This window comes from Rhamphochromis sp. 'chilingali' (genome assembly GCF_963969265.1).
Source record: "Rhamphochromis sp. 'chilingali' genome assembly, chromosome: 16".
NCBI lineage: Eukaryota > Metazoa > Chordata > Actinopteri > Cichliformes > Cichlidae > Rhamphochromis > Rhamphochromis sp. 'chilingali'.
The window spans coordinates 12,624,510-12,644,998 of record NC_137943.1 but is presented as its reverse complement, the minus strand read 5'-3'; the positions used below and the strand labels follow the sequence as shown (position 1 = coordinate 12,644,998).

The 20,489-nt window shown below is 40.3% G+C and overlaps 1 protein-coding gene and 1 long non-coding RNA gene across 3 annotated transcripts in view; one reads left to right on the top strand and one right to left on the bottom strand.

Moving 5' to 3' along the window:
- Window positions 1–722: 722 nt before the first annotated feature.
- Window positions 723–4,898, bottom strand: LOC308383308. 2 transcript variants are annotated; one of them, XR_013969117.1, is made up of 5 exons: window positions 4,543–4,898; window positions 3,778–3,843; window positions 3,272–3,427; window positions 2,727–2,819; window positions 723–2,437 (listed from the first exon to the last, which is right to left on the bottom strand). It is a non-coding gene; the product is annotated as an uncharacterized lncRNA (long non-coding RNA). The 2 variants fall into 2 exon arrangements; XR_013969118.1 differs by lacking the exon at window positions 4,543–4,898 and having other exon boundaries at window positions 726–2,437; window positions 3,778–4,465.
- Window positions 4,899–11,850: 6,952 nt separating this feature from the next.
- kcnn1a (potassium intermediate/small conductance calcium-activated channel, subfamily N, member 1a) overlaps window positions 11,851–20,489 on the top strand; it is a 66,154-nt gene continuing 57,515 nt past the window's right edge. Inside the window, exon 1 of the mRNA XM_080907932.1 lies at window positions 11,851–13,213. Coding sequence (XP_080764058.1) covers window positions 11,912–13,213 — 1,302 coding nt within the window. The 5' untranslated portion in view covers window positions 11,851–11,911. The remainder of the gene's footprint in view (window positions 13,214–20,489) is intronic.

The following is a 20,489-nucleotide window of genomic DNA, read 5'->3' as shown; positions in this document are numbered from 1 at the left end:
CCTTGGCCCTTTCCGTGGCAGTAATAGAAAACACTTCATCACAGTTGTCCGCCTTGCAGGACTCTCCGCTCATTTATGGGACAGTGGGATGCAAACATGTCAGCTGATATTTAACAATGACTCTTCCGGTACCTGCCTCCTCCTGAATGATAGCAAAGCTGCTTAGTCATTTGAGTGGTGGAGCAAATCTGACTAATGATCTTAGTTGTCAGAGATAAATTCCACCATTGGGCACGGGGCCCTTCCACCGCCACTGCCGCGGCTGGCAGCCTGTATCTCCCACACTCAAAAAAATGAAACGTTGACTTTAATTAAAATTATTTTGTCAACAGGTTCCACGAAATTGAATTATGTTAGTTTAAAGCAAAAATCTTTAGTTCATCTAATTTAAAAAAAAACTACTTAAGATTAACAAGACATATTTAAGACTAACTAAATCAAGTTATGTTGTATGAACAAAGATGATATATTTTCAGGTTAGATAGTTTAGATTAGTTACTTCAACACATTTCTTATTTGTGGCAGTAAAATGTTAAATTTAAGTTAGATTAATTCAAATATTATATTTTCAGCCACCTTGTGCTTTATTAATTAGTTTTACATAAATCTATTTTGTCAACAGGTTCCACACAAATGAATTAAGTACATCCAACTTATTTTTTAAAATTTCTTTTATTGCCAACACATTCAGTGAGCATTTGTGTAAACCCAGTCCAAAATAAAACACAACAGCTCATTAGGGTTAGTAATTAACAGTATGTAGACAGCTGCAACATCAAGACTTTAAATTAAATGTCTGTATCTACCAGAAATAGAAGAGAGAAAAAAAAACGCATTGAAGATCACATAACACATTGATAAGATGACACTTGAGTTATGCACATGTGATGCTAGTAAGGTCTGTGAGTGTTTTTTTTCTTTTAGTGTCTAAAATGGATAGCAAAGTTGCTATTTGCAATGATTGCTTAGGGTCAGTCCAGTAACACAATGCCAATGAAGTGCTTTCCTTTAACAATGCAAAGTGAAGTGTCCACCTCAACAGCCACAATTTAAAAAAAATTTATGTAACAACAACAACAACAACAACAACAACAATAATAATAATAAATAGTCCACTGATATTAGCAATCAAAGAAAATTACATCACCATCCCAAATAAAACTTTAACAAAACATGCCAACATTATGGTCTAACAATAAAACAGCTTGTCAGCGTTCAGTTTTTTTGCAACAGCACAGCAGTAACCATTTAACACTTGCCACTGTCAACATTTATTTTACTAGTGTTTGGGCAAAAAACTTCAGATGTAAACATTTTAACATGGAAACAATTGTTCGTCTTTAAAAGTCCACAAAATATACATTCATCCTGCATTCCCAACTTGGATGATCTGATATCCTCGTGTTGGTGTTGTTCCCAGACCATCATGAAAATGTTGTCACATTGTTGTGACGTTATTCTTTTGCGCGCCAAGCCATTCGTGCATTTATGAAATTCCAATGTTGCAAGGACAATATCAATTCTGCTTACTGTTTATTAAAGGGTTACGGTTAGGGTTAGGGTCAGTTGATCGGCGGACAGAGGCGGTTTCACGCAGCTTAAGTACAGTTTTTTGTTTTACGCCGGTTTTTCCCGAAGTCGCAAAAGTATGACGTCACAACATTCTGATTGGTCACTTGCAATGTTGATCCTGGAACAACATTTAGTATGATGATCTGGGAACAACACCAACACGAGGATATCAGATCAACCTCCTAACTTACCCTTATTTTTAGTATGTATTGCAATTACCTTTACAATGCACACAATGTAACACAAACTGAATATGAACATATTTCCACCTCATAACAATATGCCTTGAACGCTAATATACACACCACCCTTCAACATTTCTGGTGCAGTATCATCTCTCAATTAAATCCTTTAAATCTCAATACTTTTGATTGTCTCTTACTAGCCCCCCACAACAGTAAAATCTCTCAAATTGTAGTAGTTTACAAACTTTTCAAAATGTTCTAAATTTCTCTTAAATGTAATTTTCCCGTTATCTGTCATTTACAAATTACCATTTTATTCCCATTCAGCCTCCGAAAAACTTCTGTCCATCTGACAGAACATTCATCATCCAAATTAAAGGTTGGCTTATTCATTCAGTGTATTCTTGAGCAACTGTACCTTGGTCAAGAGTCTGCTGACATACAGATGAAGGAAGAGCTTCTGAAGTACTTCAAAGAAAGCTTTCAGTCTTGAGGTTAACTGAGATTCAGTGCATATATCCCACCCATTAAGAGTGCACATGCAGAGGCCAGGTCTTCCAGGTCATGCAGGACACACTAGATGGTTATACCCACATCGGCTGGAGGAGTGCTGGCATCAGCTCTTTCAATGGTAAAGATAGCAAGGGTAATTTGTTCCAGCTCCCTCTGAACAGCTGTAGCTTAGACACAAAAACATAGAAAAATGGCATCCAGTTTTAAAAAAAGAAAGAAAAAGGGCCAAAGCTACCCTTTAATGACGTAAACACAATATTAGGAACATGCACCCCAGTGTGCCACTATTTCAGACTACAGATTCAACGATAAATATAAATAGTTTGGGTATACAAGAAGATTTCCCAAAACATTTAAACAGGTTCCATGCAAATTACAACAACAACAACATGCAACAACATTAGTTATTCAAAATTTGGTTTAATACAGATAAAAAACTAAACTAAAATTACCAACCAATTATTCTTTGAAGAGGATGCTTGGGTCTTCATTCAGGTAAAAAGGTAGTGCCCTGAGGACACACTCCCTCCCCTTTTCAATACTTTCCTTCTGTAGAGAGTGGCAGAGATACAGGAAGAGAAAACAGAAATACTTTAGGATGACAGAAACTCACATTATACGCAAAATGAATGACATATCCACTGCACAGATAGACATGTACACAAGACCAACTAATCATCACATGGACATGAATAGTTAACCTGTTGGGCAGGGTTTCCACCACATTATATATGTCCATAATGGAGGTAAAGACAAACTAATACATCATCTTTTTTGCATTCAAAACATAACATAAAAACATTCACTTCTGGTTTAACCTAAATCAAGGGATCAGATTTTACATATGTTTAGGTAATTTAAATTTTCCAACGTTTTGAGTACCAAACTTTGTCTTGCTTAATATAAATGTAAGTGCACTGTGCAGCTACCATACACTAGCTGTTTAAATTTGAAAATGATCTTATTAGCCATAATATTTTGCTACCAACAGAATAACGCACCTGTGTGGCTGAGGCCAAAGTTTGTCTAATTTTCTTCCCTGCAACGCCTCCTTTTTTCTTGAAGACTTTTATGAGCTGGTCAGTGTATTGGTCAAGTTGTGTAAAAAGCCTTGGAACATGTGCAGCAGTAGTAATCCTCACATATTCTGCTTCCACCTGAAAATATGTCAACAAACACAACATACTGTACTGTAAATATACATACTATATGTACACATATACAAACTAAAACTAATGTAGTAAGACCTCATTAAAGCTATAATTTTAACACAAACATTTACACAAAATGCTAATGGAGCCATTACAGCTTTTATTGTTATTTATCAAGTTCCAAAAAATATTGATCACAGCTGATCTGAAAAGAATTTCATGCCTCAGGCCCTTGAACTGCAACCTTTACCATGGTTCAGATGTGGAGAAGAAATAACAGGGGCATGGGATGGGTCACAAAAGAAAACTTAACTTATAAAACAGTTTTGTTTTTAAAAGTATAACAGTTCACATACCACATACAAGCTCAGCAGTACCACATACACCACATCAGTATAGGAGGGAGCAGGTAAAGGCAGGATCTGAGATTTATAAAGTAAAACAAGAAATTCATTACTTAATTTCAAGAAGCAAATTATTGTTTGAATTACAACTAAATAAAATACTACTCAGAAGAAAAGCAAGAGATTGACACTGCCATGTGCTAACTTTCTATAGAAGCAATTATCACCAGGTCTGTCGACCTCCATTGTCTGTCCACTCATATGTCTTGAATAATTTTATTAAAAAAATTAAGTGTGTACTTTCACAAACTGTAATTTATAACTACATTGATATGTATAACTCCGCTAGGAAACATGCTGTATTTACAGACCATTTTTACATAATACAGATTACTGATAGAGCAGAACAATGGTGTCACAGTGGCTTTCGCCCTTGACTTTTTGGATTTTAAATGTCACTTTATGCTATCCTTGCTATCCTATTCGATATTTCCGACTCTCGGATTACAGAAAAGGAATCCCAAGAAAGCAAATGGAAAAATAACCCCTTGAAAGAATAACCCCATGAACCCCTGTAGCTAATCCCTTAATAAAACAAAAAACAATAAAAATGTTTCTTACACAGTCCACAAAATAAGCATGTCCAGGACCCAGTAAAACTAATGTAAAACAAGCGCACGCAAACGATATAACATGTATTGTAAGACAAACGCAAAATATAACCATGCTGGACATATAGATACTACACAACATAGTCAAAGAAAAAAGTGGTCTTACCTCTCAAAGAAACAGTAGCTTGGCGCCAAAACAGCCTTTTTCAGTTAAATTTGAAGTCTTGCGCATGAGCAGGCACAAGCCGTGAAACCTTCTTGTTCTGCGCGGTTTCATTACAACTGTTTTTGCATTACTGCCACCTTGTGGATATACAAGGTATATCGATCCTAATTGACTTAACTTAAATGTTATGCGATCAAGTAACACATTAGTATTATGTACGTTGAATAATAGACACAATTACGTAGACTTGATTAGAAAAACATATGTTAACTTAACAAAAACATATATTTTAAGTAAAATGAAAATAAATAATTAATATACACTGAACAATCCACCTCATTCATTTTTTTGAGTGCAGACGCGCTGTGTCGAGCCTGCCCCTTGGTATCATCTCACACTAACTGCACCACGAGCGTGTTAATGCTGCAGCTGAACTGAGTCACGACTCTTTCTTTTTTTTTTTTTTTATCTCTGGGATCGCAGGTAGTTCATCATGTGTGGAGCATATCAGCATTAGCACAGGCAAGCTGCACTGGTCCCGCAGAATATGTGTCACATTATTCACTGGTCACTGTATAAAGGCCTACTTTTGCTTCCACTGCACCAAAGTCTGGCTTTGAGGCATTGTCCCAGTAAGTAGTTTTAGAGTGAGATGACAGCCATAGAAATAACATGCAGTGAATATCAAGATGGCTCCCATACACTCAGCCATTATAATGGAAAAAAGTAACAATGTGGAGAAGTTGATGTGGAAAGAAGTGATTTGGAAACCTTTGTTTAACTTAATGACATTGTTTACATATGATATTTACTATAAGCTTTGTCTTTATAACAGCCTTCCGATGTGCTTGTGCAGTGATAAAGTCATTTACGACTGCTATTTGAAATATAAAAGGAAAAAAAGGGTTTTCTCACTAAGCCATACCCTAAAAGCAATGAATTAAAGTGTAACTTTATTTTAGATCTTTGGTGGAGACCTTTACCTTTATATTTCGTGCACTCGTTTTACTTCAAAGTTGGTGTTCTCTTAAATTGCCTAATCTGTGTTGATAGAGAGGTGTGCGTGTGTGTGTTTCCCTAATTGTCACAGTAACATGAAAATTCTGCAGTGCAATTTTTGTTTTTACTGTTGGCGACTTTGATGAGTTTTTGGTCATTTAGGATGCAGAATCACTTTTTATTCTCAAAATTACACCACTGACGAAGCTTGCTGCAATATTATTGATTTGCAATTACTTGAGTGACTAATTTGGATTTCAATTGGTGGTAAGGCCTCTGTGCAGAACAAGAGAGCAATGACAAGAATCAGACTACACTGTTAAATAACAACTAATCCACATTTTTCCCAGATTTATGACAATCTGTCAGAATTTCACGAGTGGCAAAAGGTTGCAAGAAAAATTATTCAATGCATGTAAGGTATAAGAGGAAGATAAATAAAGTCTCATTGTTACAGTATTGCCATCCACTGTAAGGTGTGCACGCTGAAATGAGATTTTGGCTTTTTTCTCTTTGTTTTTTTTTTTAAGTCTTGAACAATCAGGCCTCATCTTATCTTTTAAAGACCTCATAGTATCACCCTGATTGGGTCCTCTACCACAGCGTGTCTCTTGCATGGTCTTCCTCGTCTCACCTCCAACCAGGTGTGGCAGATGGCTGCTCCTCCCTGAGGCTACGTCCACACTAATGCGTTTTCGTTTGAAAACGCATCGTTTTCTCTCCGTTTTGGCCTCTATGAAATGTCCATAACTCTGGACAGTTTAAAATCTCCTCCATTTCAGCCCTGATTTCACAGCGTGCAGAATGTGTAGTCTGTATCATATATTTTTGCTCATTATCTGCTACACGGTTTTGTTTTGGTGCTAAGACACAACAGTGGTGACACCTGATCATTAAGGCACACCGCACTAATTTTAAATAATGTAATTATATTCATGATAACTGATGAAAGTTTAGGTAAGTCTCAAAACATTTTTTTTTATGAAGGTCTAACATTAAAGTTAAATTAGCCTAATAGAAATAAGTTAACATTCATCAGATTAAATCAGCTTTATGAGATGTGAATTGGTCTAACATCCGTTTTCTATTACTGTTTTTAATATTATGGAACACAAAAGTTAAACGGGCCACATACAGCACGTCTGGTGCTGCTGTGAATATTCTGGATGATTTAGTAATGCATGAAAGCTTTTGTGAGAGTGCACACAGGTATCCATTGCCATCAACCTACACCCATTTATCTAAAGTTAAGGAAGCATTGTCATTGTACTGTTTTAATATGCTATCTCATTACCCTAAAATGTACCTCAAAATGCCTCGTTTACCTCTTTGTACACCAGTTGAGAACCACTAGTCCAACACAGGCCTACTTCTTTCTTCTTCTCTGGTTCTCTGAACCACTGGTCCAACATACAGTTAAGCTTAATGCTATTTGATGTTAGTATTGCTAAGCTTTATATAGCAAACCTTAGCCTAAACTGCTCTTAGCTAAACTATTCGTAACCTGTTAGTTGTACCTTTATTTTGAAAGAACTCCATTAACAGCTGACTTCCTTCAGTGTGATTTCTCTCCTTTTTTCTTTGCTTTTTTTTTTCAATAGGGTGCACATCAAGTGTCCTCACTCAGACCATACCTCCACATTTACGCTGGTATAGGAGCGAAGAATTTTTGTTTTTTTCAAGGCTTTTTCCATAAAATCTTTTCAAACAGTTGCTGCATCTCCCTCTGTTTATGACAGTTTATGACAGAGGATGTGATGTCCATTTGTCTTCAGCTTTGTTGTACAAACCATTTTGGTGTGCATAATCAGCCCCTCGTAGATGTACTTTATGCTAAAGCAGTTAAAACCACCTTTAGGTTAGTTCACGTTACAGTAAACGTCACCAGGAGCAGAGTGCTGTTTTGCAGTGATGACACAAGTACACATATACACACACAAACACCAAACACAGACACACAAGCTGAAAACAATACCTGCTATAGTGTCGCAGCTGGTAACAAGGAGCTGGACTCTGGTTTGAAACCCCACATGTGCTCAATTAAAGTGTCTCTGAGCAAGTCGTGCCAAACACTTCAGTCAAAGTCACATCAGTTTACCTAATACTGTAAATGTAAAGCTTGTCACATTAATATTAAATAAATGCTATTGGATATATTACACCAAACATAGTGAGATGCAAAGAACATTAGAAACAGGTCTTTCAGTGTGGATGTTTTCTGTGTTTTGCTAATGGCTAATCTCTGTACCTGTGTATAATCATTTTTTGGTTTATGTCACAGTACAGCGCATTTTTTGTTTTCCTCTTCTTTTCAATTGAACTCTTTTGATCTGTTCTGTGTTGGTGCACCTGCTCTTTTAGATATCTCTCTCTCTCTCTCTCTCTCTCTCTCTCTCTCTGTCCAGTTTCTCTCACAGATGCACACACTATCAGTTTCTTCCTCTCTCTCACGCACACACAAATTCTTACACATCTCTCCGCTTCACCCTGGTTGGTTTTCTCTTTCTCTGTAATTACAGGTTTCTTATCTACTTCCTGTGTTACATGCTGCAGCCACTGGCCTCTTCCATGTTTCCTCCTCTACCATTTTAGTGTCACAGTGTCTCCCTACAGCACCCGACAGAGACGAGGACACACAATATGCTGTTTTGCAGGTCTGGACCAGGAGGAAGGGAGAAAAAAAAGGAAAACTGAGATATAAAGTGTGGGTTTTGGCATGTGTGGCTGGTTGGTGGATGGGTGTTTGTGTGTGTCCAGCAGTTGTAAAGTTTGGTTTAATTATTCACGTGGAAGCAGTAACATTGCTTCCCAAACTAGCAAATGAAACTCCATCTTGCTTAGGAACTCACACAGGTCACAGCGACCAATTACTTAATGAAAATGCTCAGGTTTCTAATGCAGCCTTGGCCAGAGCTCTACTCCAAATTCCTGCAGTACATAGACATAGCTATAAAACAGAGTGTACCACAGCTTTCTTCCAGTTGTTAGGCAAAGTGTGCCACCTCTGCAGTCTTCGGACCCATCAAACCTTCAAATGGCTGAGCCAGCTTTAAGGGAAGGATTATTACTTATTAAGAATGGTTAATGTATGATGTAAAAGTTGGCTGCGTCTTCATCTCCATCCTCTATCCTCTCCTGTCTCTTTGGCTCAGTCTCCGCTTCTCTCTCTTGGCTAAAATGCTGTGTTTGAGTTGTTTGTGCCTACACTTTTACATACTAGCCATCAGACCATGAAACTACAAAAGCATGCAGAAGTCTTTTTCAATACAACAGTCACATGTCCACACAGTGAAAAGGTTCACTCACCCTCTTTGCATACTGACTGTGAAGTGGACAAAGCCCACAGGCCTGATTCAATTCAACAATTCCCTGTGAAGACCATTTTCAATGTACACATACATTCACTGGTCACTTTATTAGGTACACCTTGCTAGTGTACCTAATAAATGCATTAAGACTTGTCTATATTCTCCATGACATAGATTCAATAAGATGCTGGAAGCATCCTCATTTTGCTCCACAGATTGGCATCGCACAGTTGCTGCAGATTTGTCAGCTGCACATCCAAGATTAAAATTTCCTGTTCCACCACATCCCAAATGTGCTCTGTTGGATTGAGATCTAGTGACTGTGGAGGCCATTTGAATACAGTGAACTCAATGTCATGTTCAAGAAACCAATTTAAAATTATCTGAGCTTTGTGACATGGAGATTTATCCTGCTGGAAGCAGCCATCAGAGGAGATGTGGTCAGAAGGGATTGATATATTCAGTAACAATACTCAGGTAGGTTGTGGTGTTTAAATGATGTTGACTTGGTACTAAGGAGCCCAATGTTCCAAGAAAATATCCCTCACACCATTTCACCATCACTGCCAGCCTGAACCATTAGGACAGGGCGGATCCAGGCTTTCAATTTGATTAATCCAAATTCCGACCCTGCCATCCAAACTGTACAGGACAAACTGAGGCTGGCAACAGTGTTTTCAGTCTTTTGTTATGCAATTTCAGCAAGCCCTTATGAACTGTAGCCTCAGTTCCTGATTCTAAGCATCTCATTAGATGTGGTCTTCAGGTGTTGTAGCTGATCTGCTTGGAGGTTCAATGTGTTATTCAGAGATACTCTTCTGGATAATTTCGATTGTCTGCTCTCAACAAGTCATTTCACCCAGAGAACTGCTGCTCATTGCAGTCTGTTTTTCTTATTTTTTATTTTTTTTAGCATTGGCTGTAAACCCTAGAGATGTTTGTGTGGGGAAATCCCACACAGATCAGCACTTCAGAGTCACTTACATCACTTTTCTCTTCCATTCTGATGCTCGCTTTAAATTTCAGCAGGTCGTCTACATGTGATTGGCTTGTTAGATATTCATGTTAACAAGCACTTGAATGGGTGTCCACAACAAATTGGCTGGTAAATTTATACAGTACTATACAGTAGAACACCCTTTAACTCTTCAGGGGAGTATTTTTAATAGACAGACTTAAAAAATCTATGAGAACTTTTTTTTTTTTTAGCAAGTTTTCTATTATTGGATGAATAATTCTCAAAGCTGCCAAAAAAGTTGCTGCTGCCTCTACAAAGAAAATATGGGTCACAGAGGGGCATAACAAGCAAAAGAGAAAAGAAAGAAAGGAAAACATCCCTCCACCCTTGTAGAATCCCAGATTTACAACACAAATCAGTTGAACAGACACAACTCTAAAGCAATCTGTTTACCTGGGACAATAGGAAACAAATTTAATAGACAGATTTCCACACAGCATATAGGATCAAAGTCCTGTAAAAGGCATATCTTACTCCTAGAACAGTTTCAGTCTTTGATCTATTATTTCTTATCACTATTCTGCACCAAGACTTCTAATGTCTGACCATCAAATGTCGAGAAGTTTCACAATCAGGGGTTCAAGACAAACAGTGATTCTGCTTTTAAAAGCACAACACCTGTGCAAGTGGCCTTCATTAAAGCACGTTGGCCCGATGGGTTTGTTTTCTCTGAAATCATTTATTTCTACTGATTAATCCCCAATGCATTCCCATGCTGCAATTTATTGCTACTCTATTTTTATGTGCTCCTCTGAAGGAGAAGCTTTAAACGTGCTGCAGAAGAAAATCCATGTACTTACTTAATAGACCTCAGTTCTATAATAAATTCCAACCAAAGCAACAAAATGTAATGGTCCTACTAAATCAAAGGGGTATTTTCCAACAATTAAATTTTTTTTTAATGAAATCTCTCTTTGTATTACTATCCCTCCTTTACAGCACAGCTGGCCAACAGGGTTTTACAAGTATTGACGTGTAGAATACTTTTTTTTCTCTACATATGGCTATTTTAAATAGGCAGACTTTAAAAATATACATATATCTGAACTTATGTACTTCAAGTTGTCTATTATTGGATGAGTAATCCTCACAGCTGCATGGCACTAACAGATATTTGACGGACAGTCCTCTGGCCACTTGACACCCCGGCAAGTATAGGCTATTTTAGAAATGCGTGTCCTAACTCCTCCAGCACCAACGCCGTCTGCGCCCAGCCCCTCTCTCTGTCTCCATCTAACCGATCCCCTCACAGCTGTGACAGTGAAGCTTGTACAATGTCTTAGTGAGAGCATGCAACAGCTGCGAGCTGCGCGTCACACACGGCAGCCTGCGAGAGGTGACTGCGGGCTCTGAATGCAGCACCCATTCTTAATATTTCTGCCTGGTAATACAAAAACTATGCACATGAATTATTAAATTCCATACTGCAAAGCTTGTGCTGTATAGCATGAGGTAATCGGCTACACGCCTGTTGATTTTATGTGCTTTCCATGGACCAACAAGTGGAAATGTGATGTGCAAACAGACACAAATTGTTGCCGTCGTGTTTTTCCCTTAAACATGCGGATACTTTACGAACAAGGCAATCATGCAGAGTTGGTCATAAATTTTAGTGACGCTCGGGATGTATGTGGGCATGTTGGATATGGGTGACGTAGCAGTAAAAAAGTGATTTCTGATTATACAAGGCGGTTATGGCAACACTGACAAACTCGATGCATTAGGTCCGCAGTGGCTTAACATGATCGACCCGTCAGTGTGCGGGATTTAAACACCTTTCTTGCATAGTCCCGCTCCTGTAATAGGCCAATCTTTAACACTCGGGAGTGATCGATCTGCTGCAACCTGTGCGCATGGCAGGGAATGGACCGATATTGAGTCGAAGGCGGTGTTTTGGCTGTATAGTGACGTTTTAAGGCAGGTCTTGGTCAAACCTACCAATGATACAAGTCGGTCCTATTCTGCTGGGATTGATCGCAATGAACGGGTGTCGGAGCTCTGCACGGCAAAGGAGCAACCACAGCGAGACGAGGCGATCAAGGGGATGCGGCATCGGTACGCGGGAGCTGTCCATCAGCACCAAATCCCCGACGAAAACCGAGGAAACAGCAAGCAGAGCCGAGACCAAGTCGCGCCTGTTTTCAGCCTGCCGCCCCCGCCCTCTTCTCACCACCGAGATCGCACTTCTACCACCGCCGCTCATCGCCAGAGCCTCCAGGAGCTCCCCTGTCTGAGCCAGCCCTCTCGGAGACCTGTTCACAGCGGCGACCCTCTACCTCTGGCGAGCTACGACACCGCCCAGCGACCTTCACACCGAGTCAGTGAACCTAACACCGGGCAGCCGGCACACCTGCACCAGGATCCCTGGGCCCCGGCCGGCTCTCAGCTGCAGCAGCAGCAGCCTCCGCCGCCGCAGTCAGAGAAGCAGCCCGTTTTTCCGAGCTGCCACTGCAGTTTTTCAGAGCAGGAGGCGAGCTTGTCTCAAAACCAGTCCCATCCTTTCCAGCCTCTCCCACCTCATCCCTCCCCGCCTATTCCGCCGCCTATTCCGCCGCCACCAACGTCGTCCTCTTCCTCTCTGCTCTTTTCCCGGGAATCTAAGAGGGGGGATCGTCTCCGAAGGAGTGCCAGTAATTACCAACAGGCAAGCATCGTGGAACGCTGCAGGGGAGGAGGAGGAGGAGCAGGAGGGCACCGAGACCACAGGCAGTTGTTGCAGCAACAGCAGCAGCAGCAACAGCATCAGCAGCAGCAACAGCATCAGCAGCAGCACTGTTATTTAAGACTCCAGCAGAAAGACCCCTCCCCTGAAGAAATCCGTGCAAACTCACAGAAAGGGCGCTCTTTAAATGTATGCGAGTCAACCGAGGCTAGGAGAGCATTCGAGTTTCAGACTCAGGACCTGCAGCAGCAGCAGCAGCAGCAACAGATCCCACAATTACGAGCGCAGCAACAGCTACTGGTGGGGAGCAGCTTGCCTATCAACTACTGCGCCAGCGACTCAGGAGAGCTATGTAGGACTCATCGGGCTCCACTGCTGCAACAGCAAGAGCAGCAGCAGCGGCAGCAGCGGCAGCAAGGCGCACTGGGGCTCTGTCCCCAGCGTCCGCAGCACTGTGAACAAGACCGCAATAAGTCTGGGAGGATCACCGCGCAGAGCGACCAGCCAAACAACCGCGACTCCCGCGTAACCCCCCCGGTAACACAACAGGCATACGCGGGGAACTCGTCCGCGACTACCGGCAGCAACAGCAGCAAAGACAGCCCCAACTACGGCTCGAGCTATCACCTGTGGCCCGAGAGTCCACATAAAGGAGAGGAAAGGATACGCATAGACCTCCACAAGGTAGATTTTTCTCCCCTACTCCCTTCCCCTCCTCTCCACATTTTATCATGCGGAGACAGCTCCAGATGACAAAATAAACTGCTCCTAAGATTTTCAGTGAATGACCACGCCTGCGATATGATTTTTGATAGAACACATTAACCTACGCGTTCGGTGCGCGCACTCGTGTGCGAATCGTCATTCAGTAATCTATTAGGTGGCTTTAACAGAATGCGCGAAACTACCGCACATATAACCAACTCTGTGTTTCCTTTCTTTACCTGGAAGCTTGTTTATTTCGCGTGGTCACACACAAGCGTCCGCATGCAAGTCCAAAAACACACACACCAAACGCACACTCGCGCGCGCACACACCTGTTCCATGTTGCGGTGTTGTTTTAGGCAGTACATTAGAAATATTCAAATGGCGCTGATTAGAAACAGGGAGGTTTGTGTTTTCCACAGAACATGAGGACATTTTTATATTTTGGCTCTGAGACAGTAGAGTCAGTGCTCAGCTTAATGTTATTAGGCCCTGATACCTGGCTCTGTGAGCACACTCACTTCATACATTGCTGCATGTTCCTGCTCGCAGAGATCTCTCTCCCAACAGCCACAGTGCATTCCACACTGTATTAAGACGACTAAATATCGACTGGGTACAAAAAATAAAAAATGGGAATAACTGAGGGTAGGAGTGAGTTATAACAACTCAACAGACATCAGAAGTGAAAGTGGTAACAACAAGTGGAATGTGCGTATGTCTGTCAAAATCCCCAAAAAATTGGGGAAAAAGAAGGAGGGGGTGGGAAATTTAAAGAACTATGAATGCTTCTTGATCCAGTTAGCCATTTGTTCCAAAGTCGCTGATAAAACAGTGACTTGATGTTCTTTAGGCTACTCAAAGTTGGAGGGTAAGGAGTTTTATTGTAGTTTGGACAGAAGGAAAAGATAAGGCAGACAAAGATAAATTGGAAAGTGTTAAACCGGATTGTTGATGATAATGATTGCTGATGATGTTCCCCCGCAGCACACCGAGTACTCTTTTAAAAGTGACACTGAGAAATCTAGTTCTTGAATCATGACTGAGTGTACTGATGGACCTAGGAGGTTTTTGTTTCATTTTAAAATGATTATTAAGTTAGTTGCCAACTTTGTTATTTCCTCCCCCCCTTCAGCATTTCCTCCCACTGCTGTCAAGGTGAAGTTTTTACAGGACAGGGAAAAAAAGGAACAGGAAGGCGTTGATGAGGGCTCAGCAGCATCTAAATCTCACCAAGAGGCTCCTTTTTAAAATGCCACAGCTGTTTTCTGAGGCTGAGCTGGCACCAGTTGCAAAAGGTGTTATATCGAACCACCTTGACACGACTGTTCTGAACTTGGCTCGATTTTGGAGCGTCAGCAAAACGTCCAAAAATGACCAAGTGGCTTCAGGAAAAGTACACTTTTTTCCTTGAAGTTAACAACTTCACAGGCTCTGTGAAGGAAAAATCAAGAGTAGCGTCTCTACCTTTTCTAGTTGCATAATATTACAGTTGTGTCCATACTACAGAGTCTGCTTTGATCTCCAGATCCCTAAAAAATAATGTTATAAGTTATTACCAGAAGTATGACGGTCGGCTCTGGTGCTGCTGCTGGCGTCACTGCATCATAGATGAAGGCACAGGTGATATGTTGTTCACCAGGTATCAGTTGTCTTTGGTTAGTTAGTTAAACATTAATGTGAATCACAAACAAGTGAACAAGAATGGAAAACACAATGTTTGGGAAGAACATAAGAATGCTGCGAAACTATTATCTCTATATAATAGCAAATGAGCCAATATTGCACTAATTATAGTGTAAAAACTCATTATAAAGATTAAATGAACAATAGTCCAAGTGCATGCTCATTACTGTGTAAAGAATCTGGGATTTTTAATAAGCTTAAAATCCTTTGCCAACGTGATATTGAGTGATTTCAAGAGCCACAGAGGCATTGAAAGCTGTGAAATGGTCTGAGGTGTCCGCACATAGTGGGACACCAGTCAGGGCTACAAAAAAGCCTCCGAACGAGAAGCAAGATGAATACGATGAACTATGTGCACTCTCAAAAATAATCAAAATGCCGTTATGTATTGTAATTATCCCCATTTGTATGCAGCTTTCCAGCATGTAATTGGCACTGTGAACAAGACATTTATTATCACACAACTATTACACAATCCCGTTTCAATCATGAAAATGGAAATGAGGACGAAAGAACGAAGGAAAAAGAAAAACAATCGAGGAACTGCTGCTATGAAACTCTGTTAAGTAACAGCCCTTTTCCACTCGCTCAGGTTGACCATGCCAAGTATTTTGGTACGGCGAGAAATGCTTATTTATCCGCAGACGTTTGTGGGATCGTGGTTACATCTTATTGACTCACCCTTAATGAGACAGCCCATACCCCCTCACCCATCTGAAATCCCTTAAACAAAACACTTGTGACAGAACAAGCCCGATAAAGTGTATACGGTTACAGTATCAGCACACCCTGAAACTCAATAGCTAGCCCACTGAACTGATGGCAGGTAGTACGATATTGTGTCCTGCCTCAGTAACATTGTGCTTTGAAAGCTGCGTTGCTGCTTCTATTGTGCCGGGCTGTGTAAGTACTCTAATGCCTGCCACTTACTGCTATGGTGATATTCCCTGCAGGGACATTGTAGCACATAAACACCAGTGGATTTGCTTTCCTTTAATAAGTTGTTTTTTTTTGAGTATATACCAACACTGTGTGTAGCAGACACCTGTGATTAATCGGGATACAGTTTGTCTGATTCAATGCCAGGAATTAAAGGAGGTTTGTCTGAAATTTTAAATGTGATAAAATAAATACAAGGCTTTGTATGCAGAGTCATGGAAATCGAGGTGGGTTTCCTTTTTTTGCACTCTTTTTTGTTATATTAACGTGGCTTCTGTCTCTTGTTGGAACACCAAAGATGACATGTGGGAGCACAAGCCGGGGGAATCCATCCTGGCACTTTCATAGAGCATTGTAGGGCAACATCTCAGATTTTTAGATTTTCTACAACATTTTCTACAAGCTTTTCCTTATCATCACTTTTTCAATGCCATAAATGACAAATTATGGCATTAAGCTAATTTATGTAGTTTAAAAAATAATATTAATTATAAAAACACAAGATAAAATCAAACAATTGCATCAGGAGACATCTTCAGAATTTTGTTTTGTTAAAACAACAGGTCAGATCACCCAAATGATCCACTTTCAGCGATACTGATTAGAGAAAAGTAGCAAATCCATGTAAGAGGCTGGAACCAGAAAATATTCTGAAATGACACACCTTTATAGACACACTTAAATATCTCCACCGAGTAGGTTGTCTGATTGTTTTAGTTTGAATATTAGTTTCTTTGAGTGTTTGAAAATTTTACAGGAATTGGAACTTAAAAGAGATGAAACTAATGAGAACTTTTAAATTAGTGAAAGATTTCAGTCTTATTATTTTTTTGATCTGATAAAATGTTAAAATGTTTTTAAGAAAGATATAAGTTATAATTCTGCTAGAAAAATGGCACCGATGATCAATTATTAAGTAGTTTCTTGTTCATTTTCTGTCACCAAACTAACCTGTCAATGTGCTAATCATTTCACTTCTTCTCAGTTTACCCAATGTGGCATTAGAGGCTGCGCAGCAAATCAGTCAGTTTTACACTGGATAAAACTGCCCTTAAGGGAAAACCAATATAAAAAGTCGATCTAGAAAGAAGAGAAGAAAAAAAGAAAAAGAAGAAAAAAATATATTTATAACCTGGTGTCACCTTTCTCTCTTTGACCTGTCGCATCACACATTTGTTGGATGCAACAGGCCTGCTTTACTGTACTGTAGCGGTATGTATGCGTGTGTGTGTGTGCCGGGCGATTGCCAGCCCACCTTTCAGGAGAACATAAGGTTGTATGTGTCACTGCAGAATGGATGGCTTGAAAGAGGAGGAAAGCTATTACAGTAAAACCTTTTGTGCAGCTCCTGCCAAATGGCGGTCCAACATGGTTATAATCACTCTATATGATCTAGGTCAACACAGTATATATCAAAGTGCCACTTGCAACCAACTTTGTGTCTCGTTGACGCTGTCTGGAGGATTTAGCGTGGTTGTGTTTGCAAGAGGTCTGAACAGTAGCAGGGGAATGATTATTTCCTTAAAAGAGGGCGAGGAAACATTTGATTCGCCAGATGTTGCTCTTCTCCATTTAAAGCTTCTTGTTTAGCATGTAATTTTTTCTCCTTTCCGGGCATTCAATTTTTCTTGTAACTGAGATCGTTTATTTCTAATTGAATCCTACCCGGACGCTTGTGCACTTGAGCTGTCTAAATTAAGGAAATGTTGAGGTAATTCAGCTTCTGGCTCTCTTTAAAAAACTAGTTTATCTTATCATTGTGTGTGTGTGTGTGTGTGTGTGTGTGTGTGTGTGTGTGTGTGTGTTTGGGTTGGCTCCGTAATAACGCTGAGGTAACGCTGTCTGCTGGAACTCGAAACAATTGATGTAGACAGATCTGCTTACAGCATTATGATTTACTGGCAGGCTTATGCCAGGAGAAACATTATGTTCATTTAAACTTTCTCTATCGGTCATCTCCCTGCTGTTGTTGTTGTAGGGCCTCTGTTTGTTTTGCTCTCATTAGATGCCCATGTTTCCACTGGCCTATGCATTGGAGGGCTAGCCAACACCTTCAAAGTAAACACACCCGACAGAACAATTAAATGTCAGAGACAGGGCAGCTCACATTCTAGCTCGCATTAGAAGGAGTGGCACCGCTGTATATCTCTGATAAAGCTGAATGAAGTGAGGTAGGTGTTGAGCAGTGGGGGCCTCTTAGTTTTTGGCTGCAGCTGGCAAAATACGCAGGCAGTAAGTATGAACATGAAGCTCATTTAATAATTGATTGCTGTTTTCCCTAGTTTTGTGTGTGTGTGCGTGTGTTACGGTCTGTTTAAGTGCTACACTGCACTCCAGCTCTGAAATAGATTTGTGTTACCATGTGTGTTGCTATGGAGAGATCAGCCTTGTATTGTGTAGCAGATTCTCTCTGGGTTACTGAGTTTGGTCAAGGAATCATGTGCAGAGCAAGACTATCTATTAGATTTACAAGTCATTTCAAGCCTGTCTTTGCCACATGCAAGACACACTTAACAGCACTGTTTGCACTTGACACACACACACACACACACACACACACACACACACACACACACACACACACACACACACACACACACACACACACACACACACACACACACTCCAGCATAGCCCACACAAACACTGGCATTGCTGTAAGAGGTGTTCAAATAGTTCTCCACTTATTCTAGTTCATTTGCATTTCATTTGAATGATCCTGCACAAGGAGAGTTGTTGAATTACTTGCGGTCTAGTTGAATACAAAGAGTGGAAAGAAAGCGTGCTGGGGGGGTTTCCTCGGTCACGTCGTGGCTTCCCACGAGTAGAGCCAAGGCCTGTTTTCACTCTGTTAGCCGTCAGTGGAGTTTGTAGCTTGAGTGCTGGACCTTTCATGGTGTTTTCCTTTTCTAATATGTGTTGCTGCTTACAAATTAATTTTAAAAAACGTTGTTGGGTGCCGACGGAGGCCAATCCATGACTGGTAGTGTTGCATGTGTGTTTTTTCTGTTTAGATATGCTTTTACTGCACTGACAGTATTTTTTTAGAACAACCATGCTGAAAAATGAAGCAGTTGCCAGTAAGACACCTTCTAGATTGTTTTTCATGGTGGACTGAAAAGACAGTACTTTTCGAAGTTCAAAACACCGCTGGCTGAAATTCAGCCCCAAACCATGACAGAGCCTCCACCATGTTTCACAGATGGCTGTAGACACTTACTGTTCTCTCCTGATCTCCTCCTCAGATATTGACAATGATTTGAAAACAGACAATATTTAAAGGAAATCTGTGAAAGACCTTCAGAAAGACTGAATAACTAATGTTCAAGACCACTGTGACAGAAAATCTTTCTCCATGGAAGAAAATCTAAAGAAATGAGAGGTGGCTCAAGACTTTTGCACAGTGCAGCATGTGAATGTTGCTTTTATTTCTCAGATTTAGTTTTAAGATTTCAACTTCAGTCTGGCTGATGTAAATCTGACCATTATTGCTTTATCATGGATGTAACCTTACATATATACAGTAGTTACATATATTGCTCAAGCCCAGTTCTACATTCAGAGTGTCATAGATTTATAACATGAGATTGATTAGATGTATTTTATAAAGTGTAGGCTAAAGTGTAGCTATCTAGATTTGTAGGTACAGTGTCTGCATTTAACTATTCAGTATTGTAATCAGATTCTAACTATTTGTACAAAGAGTAAACTGTTGCATCCAACACTGTTTACAATTAGGACTATGCCATACCATGCTGTCCTGGTATAAAGTTTTACGTGATTAAAAAAAAGTGCCATACCTTGATATGAAGGATGTAGCAACATCGTGCATCAACTTCCCTATTGTGTACAGCGATGACACAAGCCCAGACATGTCTGAGAGAAAGAGCCATGTGTCGGTCTCCGATCACCTAAGTAATTTAATACCTAAAAGGGGGGCTACCTTAGCAACCTCCAGCAAAGGAGAGCAAAATATACAAGAATTTCTTTTCTGATAAAGGTAGAAACAACTACTTGAGGCAAAAACACACTTTTGAGTACAACCAGTTTACAGAAAAGAGGCAAAACTAGCAGCTGGTGATGTGTAACCCAAAGTTAAAATGTGACTCAACCGAGCATCACTTGAGCACTCACTACATTCCCTCCATATGACAGGATGAGCAAACAGCGGATGGAAATGACAGATATGGTATTATTGTGCAGCTCGAGGAGAGTTACGAGGTTAAATTATATAGTTGTTGTTAAACTGTTTTCCCTAGTTTTGTGTGTGTGTGTGTCTGTGTGTGTCTGTGTGTGCTACGCTGTGTTCAAATTCTATGCTGCTCGTCTGCTCTGAAATGTTACCATGTGTGCCAATAGAGAGAGATCAGCCTTGTATTGTGTAGCAGATTCTCTTTGGGTTACTGAGTTTGGTTAAGAAATCATGTGCAGAGCATGACTGTCTATTAGATTTACAAGTCATTTCACTCTTGTCTTTACCAAAAGCAAGACACACTTAACAGCACTGTTTGCACATCACACACACACACACACACACACACACACACACACACACACACACACACACACACACACACACACACACACACACACACACACACACACACACACACACTGGCATTGCTGTAA